Raw genomic sequence first — 22,283 nt, 5'->3', positions numbered from 1 at the left:
AATTTTAGTTCATCATTTGGCCTTCTAAGTTACCACCAGCTTTGTTATTTTTAATGAAAATACAGAAAAATTCCTTTTTACACATTAACAGCCTTCTGAAGTTGTGATCTGAGCATTTCCAGTAACAGGCAAGACTGTTCAGATTTTATTCTTTAGATTTTTAAATAATCCAATAAAGCAAACATTTACAAGCACAAATGAAGTACCTAAACAAAAAAGGATGCATCTACTTTGGTAACTTAGTCTGAATAAGGTGTGTGCTTGTGAAGAGAATCTCTCCATTGCCCCCAGTTGCAGTACTTGGTTCACATTGCAGAATTGATTCAGAGCATGTGAACTAGACTCCTCTTACATGAAATGAAATCAGATGCGGTACTCAGCTAGTGCATCTCACATATTCCAGCCACTAAAGGGCAGTCAGTCTAGGACGAGACCAGACAGAGAGTGAACTAAATCCCCAGAAACACATATAAGGTGATCGTCATGTCCTCAGCAACCACTGAGTCGCTTTACAGACCTGTTTGGGCACACTTCACGCTTGGTTGCCTTTGTAGTCAACAAAGAGGCACAGGCCAAGCACAGTTCAGGTCTTCCAGATTTCCATCTCTTTGTAATGGGCAGCATAATTTTGGTAGCCATCAGTGGCTAAAAGTCCTTCATAGGTGCCTCAGTTAGCCAAGTCCGGGTTACTACTCATTGCACCATTCATCCTTTAAGTCTTCTCTCTCCATGGTAGGACCATCACATGCAATCTGCCATCTGGGCACAGGGGTTAATCTCATCCCACTGCTGCAACAAGTGGCTGTGGCTACAAGGTACTCAGTCAACCAGTCTCTCTCATGCAGTGATGCTACATTCAAATTTGCTCAAGTAGAGTAGCCATGAATTAGGAGTCAGTCACATGAACTATGATGACAAGTCTTCAGTGGTGCTGCAGCACAGCTCATCACCATCTTCATGGTCTGAAAGTGACCTCTTCTCTAAAGTGATAAACTGAAAATTGCTGCCAAGTTTTTTTTCACTTCTTTTTTTTCCCTCAGACATGCACACGAAGACCAGTAAGTTTAGATGGGGAGAGATTTAAAGTTGAAAATTGCAGATAGAAATTTGATAGTATAAACTAGAAAAGTCCACCTAGCTATTCTATGGGTCACCGAGATGCTCGGTCATAGGTTCTGAGATCTCGCATAGTAAGAAGAAAAAAGTTGGCATTTATATCTGAATGCAAGGCACCATTAAGGTAAACCGTAAGAGATAATCCATGCCAAAAGAAAAAGAGTTTAGGACCCAGTGAGACTGCGACATAACTGCATTAAATAATGCTGAGGAGAGAACAAGGTACAAAAATCAGTACGCAGGAAACAGACCAATGCCAGCAGGACCAGCTCACTCCAACTGATTATTTTGTGAGGCTCAGTAAGAATTTTAGCAAAGATGCACGAAAGTATGATGTGACACACATGCAGGACTGATATGGGGATTCTCCATACCTAATCAATTATGCATACTCAATCCTAGTGAAGGCAGGATGATATTGAACATGTGTTGTTAAAGTTATCATCTAAAGACAATACATACACAACTGAACTTGCATCATTTTGCTCACCACAGAGCTTAAGAAAACCCATCTTAACATTTTCAGCAGCATGTAGCTTTTCAGTGAAATATAAAAAAGTTTTAATTATTTTTTTTAATGTGAGAGTAGAATCACAATTTATAAATTACATATTCATGAGAACAGATTCTTAAATCTGTTCTCCATTGTTTACTTCATGTTTTAAAAAGTTATGTGTAAAAACAAAGCAAGATTTTTTTTTAAGAAAAAGATTGTATTTTAAGTTTTCTGACTATTAATCTTGCTTAACCCATAGATCTTTTTTCACATAAAGTCTGTTGTGGTTAAGCTAAGTGAGTTTGATTCTAAATTTGTATCTCAGCTTTTACAAATATTTCAGATTAATTACTATGGAATGAAGAATGACACCTTAATTAGTAATGCTTCTCTTGGCAATTAGGATTCTCTTGGCTTCTCTTAGCAATTAAAGTGGCAGTGGCCCATCATTAAGGTCTTCAAGATTCCCCATGCCTCCTCAGAAGCAATTACTGTGGGAAGCACTGAAAATCGGGCTCATAGCTATAATCTGTTCTCTAAGGATCTAGCAGCAGGATAAACACTTTTGCTTCTTCCTTCCATAGTAATTTTGCATTAACCCATCATTATTATCTAATCAATCATTAATGTAATTTTAATGTGTCATTTTTCATGAAGTTCAATTTTCATGTTTAAAAAGTGATTACAGTCAATTGATTTTGCAAAAGCGTATAGTACTAAAATCATTTAAATGAAGAGAGTTAACACATTAGCAATTTTCTCCATGGCAAAATGCTAGCATTCATTTAGCACAATGAAATACTAGAGTTTAGCACAATTTAGACTAGCATAACAGAAAATACTGCTATGAGACACCTTGGAATAATAATAGTAAGGCATCCATACATCCCCAGAAGTGAATTAAAAATCAAGCCATTCTATCATGCTGCTTATAACCTACAGAGGAAATTTCTACCTTAGTATATACAAGCGCATGTTGCCTTATGAATGTAAAAATGAGGACAGGTTTGTCAGAATTTAGCAAGAAATATAATTATAGCTACATCAATAACACTTTTGACCCTCTGACTAAACAAAAAATATACACCATTGCTATTGGACCCAAATTTAAAAATGTTAATTAATTATGGGCCAAAATTTGACCAATATTTCCACTTAACTGTAAAGTCACTTTTAGTTTTCAGATTTTGTGTTAGCTTCTCAGTAATCTCATTCCATGTGTTAGAAGTTCTTGAAACACATGGGTTTACTCTGTTCTGGGATTTATAAGTCTTGTCTTGCAGAAAGGGATGCTCACAGGCTTGTCTTCAGGGTCTTGGATCTTTGGAGTCAGCAACTGTCTGAGAGTTACTGTTGAAAAGGAAGAGAATCTCCTCTTCCTAAGTTTTAGTAAAAAGCTCTTATGGTTCAAAAGAATCATGTTAACTTCATGCAGCACGAAGAGTATTTAAGTTACAGATCAGCAATGCCAGTCCTTTCCAGTTCAAGGTATTCAGCAATGACTATATTTCATGAAGTATTCTGAAGTTTGCAGCCAGGATACTTTTCATAGTAGTTTCTGACATATTGTTCTGCAGGATCATTCACTGAGCAGAGAAAATACGCCCTACACATATAAATATGTGGTGCTGGATGTCAGATGACATTTTGGCATACCTTGATGTAAAGAGAAGAGCGGATGTTCCTGCATTCCAGTGATATTTGCTGCACTGTATACTCCTGTTGCTGCTCACATTTTTTACTGAAACCCCTTTTTTCTTCAACAGTCAACTGTGTTTGAAATTCAACCAAAGCCTATTTCATCAGCTACACAACTTCTGTAAGTGGCGGGTAAAGCACTGGCATTAATAGAGTTTGCTTCAGCACTGCAAAACTACCTACAGCTACTGCGCCTGTCTTGAACAGCCCTAAGATTTTGGATTGTCATGCTAGGTCTAGGTTGAATATCAATTGGAAAATGAAGCTTTGCAGTTTACTTCTGTCTTCGAAGCCAGTGAAACTTAACTGAAACTCTGATGCTTCTTTATGCCTTCCTGTCAGAGACTACAATGAAATCTTTTGCCCAGTGTCTCAAAGGTCCTCTGTATAAGGCAAGCAAATATGAGATCACATGCTTTGAGTCTGAGCATGAGCCAACTCTAATTCAGAAGTGTTGTGACCATGTTGGCGACCCCAACAGTTCTGCAGTGCCGGTGCTGGCATCACATTGTCAGTTTTTGGTCAGGGTGGAGAGCTAGCAAAGCGTAATCTCTCCCCCTCTCCCCCTCCACAAGTCCCACGACGTCCTCAAATGGTCACATTTAAAATAATACTTTGTTAGATTAAAAAGAAACCTCCAACTCAATTTTGCTTCATAAATAAAGTTTCTTTACTAGAGAATTCCCTTTAGATATGCCTGCTTTTGTTCATCTTCCATATTACTGACATCCCCATTAGCTTGTAAGGAACACTTTGAAAGAGTTCATCTACATGGGCAGATGAGAATGAGGTTCTTAGGACAACTTGGGCACTAATTTTGACTTATTTTGCACTCAGCAAACATTGTCCCATTTGCCAGTAACAGGAAAGACAAGAAAAGCTGTGCACACTATAAAATCATAGCTAGATGGAGTGACTAAGTTTTACTTCGATCCAGCTGACTTGCATACACACTTGATACCTGTTATGGGATCCTCTTGCAGCAGACTGCTTCAACCCACAGTGCTTCAACATGTTATAACAAGATTTCACAAGTTAACAACTGAGACAACCTCAGGAGGATTTTTGGTTATATGGTTAGTGAATCAAGACTCAGGTGAAGACCAAGGCTTTCCTTCATGGCAGGCAGCCTTTACCCACACATGAGCAATGAGTAGCAGAGGATTACCTTTTCATCAACGGCACAAAGGTAGTTTACTGGCCTCCCATTTGCATATGGATTACAGGTCATCTCAAAATACTGGAAGGCCTGATGTTACAAATGGCAGTGGGCAATCTCTGTCAGGTACTTGTAGAAAGATTTACCTCATAAATGTATTTGAGACTAATTAGGAGTAATTGTAACAGAAATGATAAAGAGCACTGATATATTCCACCCATATTTCTTAAAACTTTACTGTTCTTATGATAGGATAAAAAAGTGCTTTGAACAAAACTGCAGATGTTAAAAACACAAATCAAGCACATCTGCTGCCAAATAGAACAAGCTACATATATGTTAGAGGATATCACAAACCCTAAACTACCACCAGTGCAAAAAAAAATCCTCACAGGAACTGAAGTGACATTTATTTCATAAAATATCTATTTGATTTCATGCATCTTCATAAGAGTATAAACACAGACACTATTTTATCTATATAGATCAATATTTATAAATAGTCAGAAAAACAAGAAATAGCAGTAAAAGTGAAGATATTTCTCCTAACTGCATGGTTACCTGTAGCGAAATTGTCTTACTATCTATCAAAGTAGCCCAAGTTTCATTTAAAATAGAAGGAGACTTAGCTTTTAAAAATCATTTAGGCAGCTACGCATAGTTTATCTCTGACCTGAATTTAGATTTAAGAAACCGTAAATTAGGCAGTAGAAAAAAATGACATGACTGAAGCCCACCTCTTGTTCTCATAATTCATCTTTCCAAAGCTTTGTGGTCTAGTGATTAGGCATTTATTTTAATTTAGTAGATAATCTATACTTCTTCTGAATGCAGTACATATAGAGAAAAGTTTACCTTACCAACTCCAGAGTACCTTTACTTTTTTTTCTCCCCACAGCCAATGTCTTAGCACTGATAAACCAACCTGTTAAGGTATTCCTCCCTACCTAGTGGCTTTGAGAAAACTCAGAGAACTCTGATGTAGCCTAAATACCTAAATTTTTAGGCTGCTGTAGTGAAGCCATAGGACTAAATGATCAGAAAAGGATTCCAAACTATCTGATGTTATGTAAAGTTTGCAAAATTCAAACAAACTCAACAGTTTCCTCCACCTGACTTCCCTTACACTTCCCAGTCTTGACAGTGACAAACTGAAAAAAAAGCCTTCTACCAAAGGCTCTTTGAAGCAGCAGCTGAAGTCAGTGCTCTGCTACCCTTTTTTCAGCTGGAACAAAAAGTGCAATAGCAACAAACAGAAAGCTAGATGGTGCTAATATACTGACTTTATGGTTACCACTAGATGTGCTGTGCACAAGCTTGGAAAGACAAATCAAATATTATAAAGAGATACAGTAGAGTTTATGTATGTAGATGAAGAAATGCTCTAGTTAGATAACTATCTACTTAACATTTGGTTCAGGCAATTACATTGTGTTGATAAGAAATGAAAAAGTGCATCCGGAGTCTCTCAGATAGCCCCCTTCCCTTTCGTAAGAGAAAAATGTTACTTCTTCACTAATGAGAAAAGTATTTTCAGCAACTGCTGAAAAGTAATACAGGAAGTTATTGTTTTTCTCTCATGGAAAATACTACTAATTGAAGAAGTCTATGCTACATATTACCATATCATAACAAGTATTAGTAAGGATTTTCAAAGATTTTGGATACATGCAGGTTTCTAACATTTTCTTCACTTTGAAGCAGCTGTATACCCACTCATTCTAAGAGAAACTAAACTTGATATTTTAGCTTAGCCAAAATTTTGTTTCTATATAATCTTTTTAGTGCTGGTAGAACAAATGATTTAGAATTATTCTAACATATCTATGTGTTTTGGCTCAGAGAAAGGTCTGAAAACAGTTTCAAATTCACTATGTGCAATACAAAGGCCTATCTGTGACGGGGAGCACGCAGCACTTGCTAAGAGAAGTGTGATTGTATTCCTGACACTTTACCTGTAATTTCAATGTGATGACCTGCACATTTCTCTGAAATAACAATACTGGGAGCAGATCTCATCTTCAGATCAGCCTTCAGATTACACATCTTAAAGTTACAAAGCTAATTCTGTTTCTCCTCCTGCCCTTCTTTGCTAGGTGACCATGGACAAGCAGCACATAAGATCTGGCACCATCATGGTTCTGGCTAACTTCAGTGTCTCTGTGGCTCTTCTTAGCTGACTTATGAGCTCACTAGTAGCTATGACGATGGTTTATCCAGGTGACAGTCACACACTACAGCCCTACCCACTGAGAAGCCAGCAGACCCCAGTGCTATCCTCAGCTCAGTCACTGAATTGCCTGTGACTTTGGGTGATCTCTGTTCATTCCTGTGCTTCATCTCACTCATCTATAAAACAGAGAAAATTATACTTGCCTTCCTCTCCAAAGAACTCTTTTATCAATAGGTGACAAGTATCGCAAAAATGAGAAGGGAAAATCACTTATCCTCTAATTCTGCACGTTGGAAGACTGCTAACCAGGGCATTCACCTCACAGACTTCCTTTAGCTCTGTAACTACAGCAGCAGGAGGAGAAATGTTATACTTCAGTCACATACAGCAACCAGTAGCTGTATTTATTGTTTATAAATGCTCTTCTAAGAACATTTCAGTCAATTCCAAGTGCACAAGAGAAAAAACTTTAAAAGGTTAGCAAATTCACAGTGACCTTTATATTCTGAAAATACAACCATAAAATAGTAGTAATAATACAAAAGAAGCTGTGAGTGAAAAATGATTTCACTCAGATTCCTTACCATTTTGGAGAGTCCAAGTTCGAAAAAGTCATGAAAATAATTGCTTTACAGATGAGAGACAGGAAGAAAATCTGGGCAGGTACATACTCAAGTGCTGGTAGAATGTATATTCCAAACACAAAAGTTTAACAAATTAAAGGTATAACATTTCTATAAGCAACATGTCATAGCAGAAAGCAGAACAGAACTTGTAAGAATGAATTTGGCCTTTCAAATCTTGGAAAAAGTTCTGGACAAGAGCTATGCTGAAATGTTTTACTTCATAAGTCAAACCCAAATAATACTGCTTTGTAATACTGTCCTGTTCAGGCTGTTCAATTTGCAAGTATTTCATTTTACGTTATTATTTATTTTCCTCTTTTCAGTATGACCATTAAGCACTACTAATCCTTTAAAGCAAGGTATTTGAAAAAAATCTCAGTATTCCTTTTTTATTTCTAGATTGGAAGCAATAGAATAATACCCTTTAGTAACCACTAGGCTATGCTAACATACAACTTAACTGAGACAAAATCTACTTTTAAAAACAGTGCATGCTTTAAATGCACTCGGATGGGCAAAGGCACATTAAAAAACCCCACACACATTACAAAAGGTATTTACAATAACCCACATATCTTGAGTGGATTAACCTGTCCTGCTTGGGTTTTCAACCCTAATTTAATTATGAGTTAAGGAGAGCCAAGTGAGCCTTTCTGAAGTAAACAGTACCTCCCTAACGCTGCTATTCTGACTCAACAGAAATAAACAGGCTTTTAGCATTTTCTTTAGGAATTTTTTAGGTCAAATTTTGCTTATTTCCTCTGATGATTTGTTTTAGATTCAAGATTGCAACAGAATAGAAATATTAAAATCCCTCCTGTTGTATGGATGTTGGCTTTACTACCTTAATAAAGAAGATTAAAAAAATATCTTGTATGTGCTCTGCATTTTAGACAAGGAAAAGGTTACCACATTCTATGAGAAGATAACAAGTACATTACAAATTATGAGAAAGGAATCTGAAGTATAATGAATTGCTGATAATCAGAACTGTTCTACAAATCCCCATTAATGAGTGACATGTACCTTGTCATTACTCAGAATTTCTAGCTGTGCATGCTTCCCCTTGTAATCTACTGACAGGGTTCAAATAGAAAAGGATGGTTATACATCCTTTGGGTTGTTTCCTACTTCAAGAGCCTTTCATGCAAGAACAACAACAAAAAATCTAATAAATAATAGGATTATGTTTACTGTAAGACATATATGAGTATTCCTTATTTTTTAAGCATGTAACAGAATGCATAGAAAAAATCACAGAGTGTTTCTTTGATCAAGTGTTTTTTTAAAAAATTGCATTAATGGAGTAACACTAGATTAGCTGTATGGACGTGTCAACATAAACACTAGTGTAAAAGTAACGTGGTTAGCAAAGCTACCTCCTTTTCACAGAGGTACAAAGGAACTGCAATTGAGATTCATAGTAGTGTTGAGTCATAGGGTTTTTTATTTCTTGCTCTTAGGAAGGTTACAATTTATAATGAAAAAAATCCCAAGTTTATAATTTTGTTTGAAATATAATTATTTGTCATGACTGTGGAAACCCAAAGAGGGAACATGATCTGAAGGTGCTGCAGTCCAGAACACTACTTGTGAATTAAAATCTCAGTTTAAGTACAAGACAGTATAATTTGTAAAACTGAATATTCTTGAGACATAAATGCGAGACAGGTTTTCAAGTCTTTCAGCATATCCCCTGTGTCAGTAAGTAAAGTCAGTCTTAAACAGACGAAACTTTTCTGAAGGAGTAAAACTGTAAAGCCACAATTAGCTTGGGCCTGTGGGTTTTGCTGACCCAGCAGAAACTGAAATATTTGAGCATAACTCCTGTATCTGAAAAAAACGGTCTCTTATTACATTATCTTTTTAAATCATGATAGCGCATTAATCTAACAAAACACCTCTTTCTGCAATTGGCCATGGGGTAAAATTTTAATTCAACTTTGAATAAATGTTGAGATTTCAGCTGAAAGGCATTATCTAGTGCCAACAGATTGCCTTTTTCTCCTATGAGACAAATATGTGTGAGGTGCATGAGGTGTTTCTGAAAAATAAACTGAAGAATTAGAACTTAACTGAGATAATCACACTAACATTAGAAGTCTGTTATTAAGGTTGTAAAATACAACTTGCTAACATGATGAAATTCCGGCAGCAAGGATGATCACATTCTTTCATCCTTTTATTCCCCCCCCCTTTTGTTTACTCTATGACACTGTGCTTAAATATCTGACCACAAACTACAAAACCAAAACCAAACAAAAAAACCCCATACAAAATAAACAAAACTAAAATAAAAGAAACAAAAACCTCCCAGCCCCTTTCACTATTCAGGATAGCAGCAGCTGCCTTCCAGCTCTTCAACACTTTATTTTCTCCTATGGTGTGTTTCATTGCATGTTAGGCAAACACTGCTTGACAGACAGAATTGAGTCATTTGCTTTTCTACCTCAGGCAGGTTCACCAGTGAGCTGTAGAGCCTGGCATCGCAATAACACTGCCCGGCAGAGCATAAGCCTTTGGCCGTGTGTAACAGAATTGACCATGCCCCACTTCCCCCGGCTTGTGAAGTGTGCAGGAACCATTTCTACCAGTTGCTTCCCAAGATTTACCTTCAAACGTCTATGACACTGGGAGGTGGTATTATTCTCACTTCATAACAGGAGAACTGAAGTACTAAAAACGTTAGGCTTCAGATATTAAGATGAAGATCTAATTTTTAGGATATTTGAACTCTAACAGTACAACATATATTTGCAGCCCCGTTTCCACAGATTTCAGCTAGTAGCTGTGAGTGTCGGGCACCTCCATGAAATCAGATTCCAGTTTATCAAACTGGGCACGGGAAACAAATAACATACGACCAGTTACTATAGGTGGAAATGTTTCAGTCTCTTACAGGCAGGTCGTTCTCTGTAGCACAAATGGGGATAAATGCCAGCTCTTCCAGGCATCCCTCAACTACCTTAACCGCAAAAAATTCCTTTGCCTTCCTGTAATACTGTCCATAATCCACTGTGTGTTTCCAGCCTCTTCACAAATGAGGATTTCTCTGGTTAACACAGTATCAGTTCGGAACCAGAACAGCTTTAATCTGTGTGTTGAAGCAGGTGGGAATCCCTCTTGAAAAAAATAGCAAATGACCACTTAATACTTATACTCACTGAGGAAGTCAAGAGAAGGCTGCAGAGAGTGCCTGGATGATGGCTTTTCATAACATTAAAGGTCCCTGACTGTACACATTACAATTATTCCAGCAGGTGTTTTTTTCCCTCCAAAAAACCACCTTCCATCTTCCTCTCACTGCAACTTCAGTGCCATCATACAGTATTTCATCAACCTTTTCAATGGTTACTGGAGGAATTATTAACCTTTTATTTCATTTCACATATATTTAAGGTGGAGGAGTCCATACAGGCCTCCCTTGGTGCCCTAGCTTTTCTAGACAAATGTGGAGGTAATCATCATTATAGCTAATGGCTATAAAGAAAGGGAAACGATGACTGACCTTGAGCATTTTTGGTGGGCAGAACAACAATATTTGCCTGGAGAATAGTAACAGCAGTGACCCTGAAGTAAAATGAAGAAGTAAACAAGTGTTCCAGGAGATTAGGATTCAAAATCAATGCGAGGAAGTAACCAGCAGCAGCACATAAAAGGGGGATAATGATAATGATGGAATTAAATTATTGAAAGTAATATTTGACTGGGCAATCCATTTAATGCTCAGAAAAGAAGACTAGTGACATAAACCAGTATGGAAAAGCAAACTGGGGGGTTAGGAAGACCCTCTGAAGACCCCAGAAGAACAGCTAGCTCCCAGCCAAGAAAGCCTCTGGGGCAACCCAGGAGTACGTCGGGAAGAAGCACTAGAGCCTTGTCCTTGTTGCTGGACCCAGGCCAAAGTAAGTTGCATGTTATACCCTTATTGGGGTTGCAGACAGCATGACGCCAACATTATCAGTGACTTGATCAAAAATGGGGACTTCTCCCAGTCACCTGTTGGGGTAGGTGCATAGGAGCGCAACATCCCTGATGTAGCTGTAGCGTGGAGTATGCAACCGAAGCAGGCCACGTGCAAGTCAGACATCCTGTCCCCATGGATGTCTTTTGACAAAACACTGAAGAACGCAGGCAGCACCATGCCACCCCCGCAGCATTCACTACTTCAACTCGCTGAATACCTTTCAGCAGCAGGAGACTGAAACCATGCCAGTGGACTGAATCTAGACAAGGATGTGCCAAAATTACCAAACGATTTCAGAGGTGTTTGGTGAGCGCAAATGAATGGGGCAGGGGGTGGGGACTGACAGGAGAGCATCATGCTTTAGTACAGACAAGCACTTTTCTCTCCTCCCTAGGTCCTCTCCACTCCAACTTACTCATGTCAGCCTGGTCTTCCTGCTCTCCCCTACCACGTTATCCCATTTCTCTTATTCACGTATTTGCAGCCCTACTTCTAAGTTTTCTCATCTCAGACCCAGTCTCCAAGCACAGTAGCTCCAGTTCTTCCGTCAGCTACACGACTGGTTTCCCTCTTTTGCCTTGTAGCTCCTGGTCAACAGCCACCAGTCTCCAGGCAGCAAGTCTCATTGTTACAGTCCTGATCTAAGTGTCTAAGTTTTCCCCAAACTAAAATGAGGGCTGAGGTTGATAGCTGGGAGATTTCAGGCCAACCAATTACAGCTTTGCCAAAACTTAAGTAAGGTTTGTTTGTTTGTTTGTTTTAAAGTATCGAATATAGGAATTTTTGGCAATTGCTGTCTGTATACAATGAGCAGAATATTAACAGGAGGAGATTAAAAAGAAATCTAAACAGTATGGCCACTACATTAATTCTATATTTACATGTTGAATAGTCCCCTTTTTTTGAAATGTACTTCTACTTACTTCAGAAGAAGTTAAAAGGATGGAAAAGAGCCCTGGTAATTGCTTTGTAACTACAGATACAGCTTTGCTTACTTTTGGCAACACTACCTGTTTTTGCAGTTGGGATGAGGAATAGCAATGGCAGTTGGCTAGGGGAGCTGTTTTCATGAATAATCTATTCCAAATAGTTTCAGTGTTAGACAGAAAAAAAACATCCTTAAACTGGTATTCGTACATAAATTCCTTTCAAGAGAAATACCGTACGGCGGACAGAGAAACAAAAAGGAGAGACTATGTTGCAAGTACCATCACATTCAGGTATACAATTAAACCTGTTTTAATGCAAATATATGTTTCTCCTAAATACCAACTTTTTTCCCCCAAAGTGCTATAAATTGTAACATTCAAACCCAGTTTCTAAATGACACTGTGGTCTTAGTTCTGCATTTCAGAGTTAGCTCATCATCTGTCTTTACACATCACTGAACATCTGAAATGAATTTTATTCCTGATTAATCATAACTTTATGTACCAAATGAGGATATAACACAATGCCATACTATAGGAACTGTTGTACACATTTTATAATGTTTTACAAACTTTATGTTTTTAGCTACATATGTTTAAACACAGGCACAATGGGACAAAATAATAAATACAAACAGCCAGAAAATGGACACTTACCCACAGTGCTTCATGTGAGGTGGTTTATCCATTCTCACCGCCAGTTTAATTTTCAAGTCACTGTCCTGGCTATTTTTGGGGACTATCATTTTATGCAGATCAGGTGACTTTGGGCTATTGGATGTTGGATACAACACTACCTGCAAGTCATAAAATAAAAAATTTAATGAGTTGATACGAAAATATCTTCTAGTCTTTAATGGAAACTTCTAAGCAATTAAGATTCTTGTTGCATCTCCTCCAATCTGAAAGATGATTAAAAAAGCTTCCATAAATCTAATAAACTAGTTGGCTCAATCTTATTGTGATAGACAAATTTCAAAAATGAACTAATTCATTTTCTTACAAATAGGAACTTTCATATTAAGAGTTAAATAAAATTTCCTCCTCCATTAGTTCATTCTGAATTAACAGTTTTAAACAAAAAGGAAAAGTTGACACTTGCAAATAGTCATGTACAATTAAACAAGAACCTAAACTTTTACATTACTCAGTGCTCTGCTGGAAACATCCTATTGAAACAATTTGCTGTAGCATTATGCAACAGATCGCCCCTCCAGCAGTGATACTGCTTGACTGAAGAAAACCAAAATATGCTCTTTTTTACCAGCTCAATTTTTTTGATCATTAGCATTTATAAAAGCCAATTATAGTAAAAATTGCAGGAATTGGAGATTAATTCCAAAGCATCTTTGCTGCAAATAGTGTATAATAAATGTAATATACTATGTCCCATTCACATGTGATATGACACAAACCTTTTGTTTAATCTACAGTGGTAGACATAAAAAAATAAAAAATACACCGAGTATTTGATTTTTTAAAATATTTATATAAGTTTCTTGATAGTTTTACTAGCTAGCCATTAATTTTATATTAAAGCTAGTCACAAGCTGTTAAATATTTATTTATTTACCATCCGGAAAGTTTATCCATTTATAGTTAGTACAATTAAATATGACTACTTCATAAAATCCTTACCCACAGTCACACATTTAGCAGTTAAATGCTGCTGAAACATAACTTCTTTTCATTGTTATTATAAGCACTACTTTTGAATCTGTTTAGACTCTAAAATACTCTAAACATGCTATTTGGGAGACTTTCATAACATTCAGTGAGTTCAAATTACCATTATTACGAAGCAGTATTTCGAAAGTAACAACATTCTAAAAAGCAGCGTTCTTCACATCTTTTATTTCTTGAAAACTAAAATTAATCATAACATTAACCATCAAGTTAATTTCTTATACATTGTCCTTGTGCCTTGTGTCACATATATAAAACACAATGTGTTCTCCTCTGTGTTATAAGGAAAGTTAAACTATGGATTTGAGTAAGAATCTCCAAGCAAGCATAAATCTAACAGATATTACTAAGCCAAAAATATTACAATAGTGTCATTCAGATCTAATAATCTGAAAGATGACGTAAGCTGAAGACCATCAGCTTTTCATCTCAGTATTTGCAGAAACATGTTCCTGCATTCTGTTAATATCAGGAGCTCCAGCGAAGCAGAGGAATATGATGCATCACCCCTAATCAAGTGTGCAACCTTTATAACACCAGCGGGAGAAATAACCTGTCAGAACTATTGAGTATGCTCAGTACCTTTCAAAGAGATAGGAAAAGAAAAAGTATATTCTCATTTTAAAAAATCAGGAGGCTACTTTTTTTTTTTTTTTTGCAAATGCATAGCAAACACTATGTATAATAGAGCTTATTCCTTCTTTCCCAGAAACAAGCTGATTTTCATTTTGAGTAAAAGCCATCCCTTAAAGAAATTTAAAACCATTATGAGTATGGCAACCTTTGAGTTCTGAAGCATCAAAGAGAAAATGATTTTTAGTTGGTTTATCTTTTTAAATGCAAGATTATATAAACAGAATTATTACTCATTCCTTGCATTTAATGACTTGGCATTCACATCGGACTGTAGGTGATGTTATGAATTCCTTTTCTACAGGCTGCAGCAGCTCCTGTTGTCCTGTAACAGCTTATTACAGCTCATGCATCTCAAGTGACATCTTTCTCCTGTCAACTTTTTGAGTTTTTAGAATAGGCAGACAAGTGTTAATTAATTCATAACTTCAGGACTGACAACTCCTTTTCTGAATTTTTAAAGAAGTATTTTGGAGCTTTGTTTTCAAACCTCTCACCATGAATAAGTACCTGGCAGAATAATTAAGTATGCACTGTGTTGTGTTTGTATTACACTTTGTCATGCCTTCCAGTTCCAAACAATGAGAGCTAAAAGAACTTTGTCATCAAACTTTTTATCATTACACACAAACACACGTATACACACACACAAACATTTGACAGGCATTCATTATCTTCACAATAACCTTCATACTAATATTGTCCTTAAGGGCAATGTTAACCATTGTGCACCATTATCATCAAGTGGCAAAAATGTAGGCTCTCATGAAATCACTGAGACCAAAACACTGGGCAAATGTTCCTTGGTATGAAAAGAAAAAAGTTGCTGAAATTTGTATTAAAAACATTCTCTCCACTATGGCACACTGAAATGCGATGTCATTGCCATTGTCCATGGAGAAACTTTCTTGGCTATTGTGTCTCAGATTTCCTTTCAGCACTGCTTAAAGGATTTTAATCTTCTAGTTGTTGTTCTATAATCTACTTGACAAAATAAAATGGTATCAACTCATATGTCTTCTGTGGGGGATATAAAACTCACCTACAGGATACCTTTTCACTGTGCCTAAAACTTCTGAAAGTTTCATAAAATTCCTACTACATCACACATTTCTGAATTAATTTTTTAAAATTTTATTTTAATTTCTCTTATTTTATGTAGCGTTCGCTACATATCAAGGTGCCACGCTTAGATCACTGGTCGGCCCGGACCAGGGAAAGAGACAGATAACACATGCAGTGTGAGCGCCAACTTCCGCCTTTTATTGCCCTGTTAATTCCTTTTATACTAACAAGGGGAGGTGGGGTTACAGGTACATCACAAGGCTGCGACTGACCCTCTAACTTTCCGTGCCATCGCGAGATCTTCCGAATGCCGAACCCTACAATTTTATTGTTCTTATACCTGTGAATATCACCATAGTAGATTATTCAGCAGCAGCACAGAGAACTATAAATTGTTAGTCTAGGACTGTGTTTACAAAAAGTAAACTAACAGGTAATCTGCATTAAAAAGTATAATGAACAATTAATGACCAGAACGCTATACACCAAACACAGCTGCTGTGCACTGCATTGCTTCAGCTGATTTAAGGCAAATTAATAGTATCAGAACAGTGTGGGTTGAGGCAATTCAGTGAATTCAATCATCTCATGATCATTAAAAATACTCCACTATGTGGTCCAATTATATCTAGTATTACATTTCCTCAGACGACACTGTAACTGAAAAAGTGGCAAGTTCACTTCATGCCTCTCCTCGCGTGGATGTAAAATAAACACAGAAATCTTAAATATTATAGAGCAGCACATTTCTGGATTTGTGCAAGGTGATGTTCTCAAAACATTGTTTCTTAATTGTGAATGACTGAAGATTTTTCTCTCCTGGGCTTAAAATATGACAGGTTGAAAGATATGAAGCTAATACCATTCAATGACTTAATTAACCATCATTTATTGTGATTCAGTTGTGTATTTAAGTCCTCAGCTGGATCACAATAGAAGAAGTTATTTGAAGTACACCTGAACCAAACAGTTAATCCAGCCAAGCAACTATTAACTCTCCTCTACCTTTGGCACATTGATCGTACCTTCTTTTAAAGGTATGAAAGAAAAGTTCAGTTGTCCAACACACTCTGAAAGCCTGAACAAACCAAACTTGTGACAATCTTGCCTTCTCAGAGCAGATAACCAAGCAGAAGGTTCAGAGTCAAAAGCGCTATGTATGCAGAAATACCTCCTATCAGTATTCCCATGTTTAGATAAAGCTCTCAAGCTAATCATCCCTGGCTGCAGTTGTCCTTTTGTCAAAAGAAAATGCAGCCTTCAAAAGGGACCAACGAAGCTAAGAGGCAAGCAGACTGGCAAACTGTAAACACACTTGAGAAAAATCAAGAGTCAAGATAATGTCTACTTCTTCTTCCATCCCACACTTGTGGCTGAGATCACTTTCAGCCAACTCAGGTCCTCGCATCCCAGCCGCTCCCCCTCCCCTACTTCCACCCAAAACTGTGATATTCAAGAGTTGAACCCAAGCGCTGGAGTTACCCACTCTTTTGACCAAAGTATTTGAAAATGAGGTTTTTACAAGTTGGGGTGGTCTAATGCACATTTTGAGATCTCAGACCTTGGGCACCAGACCTTGTTAATCATGGTAATTCTGAGCAGACTATGCTGAGTTTTGGCTCACCGTCATAAGCAAAAAAGATAAAAGTGAAGATGATCTGCAGCAGCTCCTTAGTGCCCTGGCTGAGAGGCAGATGACAACAGAAACAAATCAAGAAAATCCTTATCATGCCTTCAGTACAGCTCACACTACACAATGTTGAAAATAAAGATGCAGCCTGTTACCTAGTCTGTTCTTCATAACACAGCCTGTGCCATCTTCAAAAAGCAGACCAAACCCTCAAACTGTCCCCACCCTGGTGTCCCCATCCTGCCTTGCTCCTTGCCAACCAAGGGAGCCTCTGCTGCTTCTGGCACCCAGCTTCCTGTCCTTTCTTCAAACTGCACGGTCCCCAACAGGAAAGCCCGAAGATTTTATGAGACAAAAGAAGTTCCCATGCCTGAAGTGCTCTTCCAGAGCACAAATGGTGCTACAGATGATTGCTTTTTGCTGTTGACAAAACCCACACTTTCTATTTATCTTATTCCATACCTAGGATAAAAAATTTTGGCCTCAACACTTAAGGTCTGGCTAAGTTACAAGCAATTGAGAACTGAATCTTACATCACATGGCCTTAATCATGAGCAGCATTGCGAGCTCTGCTCAGAATAAACAATACTTGTGTTCATGCAAGAAACACCGTGATGAACTGGAGAAACCAAGTTCTCTAACTCTTGTGCTCTACCAGAGACACTTCTAACTCAACTTGTGATTATTTAAAACTATGAAAACCATACGCTCCCTCAACTGCATCTGTTGAAGCTTTCATCACACAACAGGACTAATTCATTCTATGGAAGGCTTTTTCTTTCAAGTTTCAAAACATAGTGATTTGAAAAGATGCCAGCGCAAGCAGAGAGGACAAATTTTATGTTATGAAATAAGCACCCATTATTATTTGGCACATGCAAATTTATGCTGCTGGGCATTGTCTGAGCAAAGATCACAGGAAAATTTCCTAGTTAAATACACTCTGTTCTACTGATTTGAAAATAGCATTATAGACCAAAAATTATTGAAGCTGGTTTGGGATAGGAAATAGACGACTAGTAACAGCATAGAGACCCTTTAACGTTATGTTGTTTGTGTAACTCTGGCCCCGACCTTACTTAGGGGACACTTACCCATTTTTGATAGAAATGTCTACTGACTCCTCTCCAGTCACTTTCTCCCCTAACTTGAAAGTTTGGAGCTGTTCTGAGTTATGTCAGTCCCTTGCCCAAAGACAGGTTAATGTCAGAAAGCCAGAAGCTGCTGTCAGTGTGACAAGAAGTGAAGTTCCCTCGAACACCCCAGCGGCAGCCTGCCAAGCACAGCACCACACTCGTGTCCTCTGAGCGTTAAGTCATGATGCACTGCTGCCAGGAGGATGAAGCACAAGAAGCTCAAGGGAAGGGACAAGGTTGGAGGTAGAAGTATGAAAAGGAGATAGCTCTCTTGAAAGTAACTCCCTTAGAGAAGTTGTCACCTAGGGAACCGCTAAAGAAAGGGTTAATAAGAGCTTGATCACCGAAGGAGCTTATGAGTATTTTACACAAGCTCCATCATCTCACCTATTGAGCAATCTCTCGCTTTTCAGCTATGATTGTATTACAGCTGAAACACTGAGACAAGGCTTTGGGTAACAGGTGGTTAAAAAAAAAATCAAACAGAAAAACTGAACAGGCGCATGGTGAAAGGGCTATCTAAAATACTGTTGGTGACAAAGGTCTGGGAAGACTTTGCAATTTATGCAATCAATAGACCTCTGCTGATGCTGCCAGCTGAACACTTACGTTAATGGATCTTAGCAATTGATAAAAGTTGTCTTTAAGTCCTTCCCAAACAGCCTGTCCCCTAAATCTAAGAGAGAGCGTGCCTGAATGAAAAATATCTCAAGAATTTCTGACGAGAAGCATTCTCAGAGAAGCTACTAAGAAAGACCCTGTTAGTGTGGAAACAATAACACTCAGCCAGACATAGCAGGGTGCTGACAGGCAGACTGCTCAGGGAGCAAGAGAAAAAGGGGGAGTGGAAGCAACCTCTTATCGTTTTCCAAACTTCAAAAGAAGACAGAAAAAGCCAGACCTGCGAAACCTCAGTCGTTTCAAAACATGATGGAGAAACACATTCCCCAGGGTGGCAGGCTTTAAATTAATATATTCACAGCACGAAATTTTCTCTGCTCAGTGGCCTTTTGAACACAGCACAGAAGATAACCAACACGCCCCGTGCAGTCAGCATTCAGAAACTGGGCAATCATGCCAGTATGGGTACCTAGTCAGTAGAGCTACTTTATAATGTCTTTAAATCACACCCAGAGTAACAGCACCAATAAAAAACCCTGTAACTGCACAGCTAATTATTGCTGGCTGCAGCTGACTGTGACAAGCAGGTTGTGAGACAATAGTTCCCCTTTGATTGAATAGTCAGAGCGACAAGGCTGAAATATTCTTATATTTAAAAAGTATCAGCAATCAAACACCACCTGCTGTTCTCACATTGTATTCGCATGTGTGCTAAGCAAGTACAATGGCTGTCACTTTGAATTACTAGGTTTGAACATCTTCATACACAAGGTACTGAAAAAGGAAAAGTGGTGTCAGATTCCTGAGTTTCAGAAATCATCAGGCTGATTTTTCAGAAGTATTTACTCCAAGGCTTCTTCATGCTTCCTCAGTTGTTGCATGTACAAATGCAAACATCAATTCTGCCTTCTGTATGCACATACAAAAATTATTGAAGCGGCCAGATCACTGTCAGTCACATAAAAATTGTGCCACACATTTCAAAGATACCTGCATAAAGTAAGTTCTTAACATTTCCTCATTAGAAGAAACTTAGCTTCAAAGATGCAGCCTGCTTCACTTTCTAGAAGTTAAATTCAGTGGCTCACTGTATACGGAGGTCCACACAACCACAGACACAGAAGCTCAGGTTCTGCATAACCCAAATCCAAATAACATCCTTTCCCTTCCAGCGCAGCACACGTCTCCATTTTTTCTTTCAGTAGAAAAACTGAGTTGGTCCAACTGTCATCCAGTTTGTGTAGAACAGAGAAAAAAGATTAAGATTTGATTTTTGTTTGAAAACACTTAAAGTGGTCAGCTGGGAGCCCAAAGACTATCCCAGCAAGCAAAATCTTCTCTCAGCATTCACGACTGGGTTTATTTTGGCTTTTTTTAGAGGAAGAGAGCAATGTCAGACAAGTGACATAGTAAATACTACTTCCTGTCAGCTAAGCACATCTTAAATGCCTTGAAGGGAGAAGATGTTAGGTATAGACAACAACCCTTCTGTTGCTTGGTGCTCACCTGGTGACTTCTGCAGCAGAGGCTGAGCAGCCCCCAGACTCTGCTTCCCAACAGGGAGTATATAAAGCTGTAAGTATCGTCTGCCCTCTCTACTGAAAGCACGAGCCGGCATTCCTTCTGCTCCGCCATGAACTAGTTACTTCTGGAATCAGCAGTGTCTTCTCCTGAAACTGAGGAGCTGTAGTGCTGTTGTACTGAGATCAGGGCCTACATCTTAAGTCCATAAGTGTGAAAGACTGCCATGCACTGATGGGGTCAATGGAAAAGCCTTCTCTGCAGCTCTGGGGAAACCTTTGCTGGCTCTACATTTCACACCCTAGATCTGTTTTCATAAAAAGCTGATCCCTTGGCGGCAGAAGAAACCCTTTGGTATGTGATGGAAGTTCAAAATTCAAATCATGTAGCTTGATGCTGCCTTCTAATTATAGATTAAACAGAACATAACCTTCACAATAGCCGCAGGGTATGGGAAATGCAAACTTCAATAATGTAGAAAAGTGGTATCAGGTCAAGACACATGCTTTGAAGAAAGTACTTGACAGATGAGAATTAGTGTCCACAGCAAGCCTACCTCAGAAGGGGCAGGTTTGAGTTGAATTTAAGTACAGAAAAAATATCAGTAGAAGTATTTTCGGGCCTTTTCAGAGCATAACAAACCTAGCTGAATCAGCTGCTCTCCTGCAAGTCACTGCAGCGTACTGACCAGGCATAAAGTTGCAAAACTTTATTAGAATTAAACTTATCCAGTGGGATCCTGCATCTTTTCAAAGGCTACCTGAATTTCAATCTCTCAAACCTGAAAATGAAGACACTGACAACAAAACAAGCCTTCGAAAGCTAAAATGTATACCATGAGCATATACAGTGCCTTAAAATTATTTTGTAAAGATTCTGTTGAATATTCTCCCAATCTCCCCTGAAGCTTGCAACCACCACTCTCAAATACTCTGGTTAAACCAAAGAGGTAAGTTGGCAGATTCCCCCTTCTCCCGAGTTAAGCATTTACCACCATCAGCTGGAAGGTGTCTGCCAGCAACCCTGCGCGTTGCCAGACCTGGGAGGCACAGGACAGACCAGATGCCCAAACAGGCTGATGCACAACCAACATGCCCTTTTTCATGTTCTTTACCACTGCTAAGGACCATGCGCTGTACATAAGGTCATTGTGGGAGGTTTATCTTTTACTGACTTAGCTTTTACGGAAGGTATTTTTTGGGCAAGGAGGGGAGCTGGACATTTTTGGTAAATCAGGAATGGATTATAAAATGTAAAATCAGTACCCAAGCATCTCTCAGGTACTTCTGTTTGCTGCGACCAATCTCAGCACAAGCTTTAACACAAGGGAAAAAAAGGTGATGGCCTTTGTCCTTTGTGACAAGGGGGGGGCGGGAACCAGCAAAAAACCATGATTTTAATAGCCTAATTCTGGTACAAACTGCCAAACCTCAGAGCATCTGATAAGAGCATGCAGCCTCTCTGCTGAAAAACAACAGGAGAGCAAGAATCAGCAACAGAAACAGAAGATTGCTCTTTCCTCTCTCACCTTTTATATATATTGCTTTGTCTCTGGGAAAGCTGGGTCAAACTCCATCCAACAACAGGCCAGTGACCTCAGCCCCAGCCCCTCTCAACTACCTATTTTTATCTTCTCTCTCTCCTCTCACCACTCCCAACCAAGAAAGGAAAGTTATTACCTTCTTTAAACTGGTTTGGCCAGCTGACAAATACAGATGTGTCAGAAGGCAGGCAGGAGTGGGAAGGGAGAGGAAGCAAGGAAAAAACCACAAAACAAACCATCTGGGGCAACAGGATACAGTTAAGGCAAAAGCTATATTCAGTAT

At 38.4% G+C, this 22,283-nt stretch overlaps 1 protein-coding gene across 6 annotated transcripts in view; it reads right to left on the bottom strand.

The window, feature by feature from the left end:
- Positions 1–22,283, bottom strand: part of CADPS2 (calcium dependent secretion activator 2) — a 330,722-nt gene that overhangs the window by 137,782 nt on the left and 170,657 nt on the right. For all 6 annotated transcript variants that reach the window (XM_075024996.1, XM_075024998.1, XM_075024992.1 and 3 more), the window contains exon 8: positions 12,822–12,961. In XM_075024996.1, coding sequence (XP_074881097.1) covers positions 12,822–12,961 — 140 coding nt within the window. The remainder of the gene's footprint in view (positions 1–12,821; positions 12,962–22,283) is intronic.

Source organism: Buteo buteo, chromosome 4 (assembly GCF_964188355.1).
Source record: "Buteo buteo chromosome 4, bButBut1.hap1.1, whole genome shotgun sequence".
NCBI lineage: Eukaryota > Metazoa > Chordata > Aves > Accipitriformes > Accipitridae > Buteo > Buteo buteo.
The sequence above is the reverse complement of the archived record's forward strand: the minus strand, read 5'-3'. Positions and strand labels throughout refer to the sequence as shown.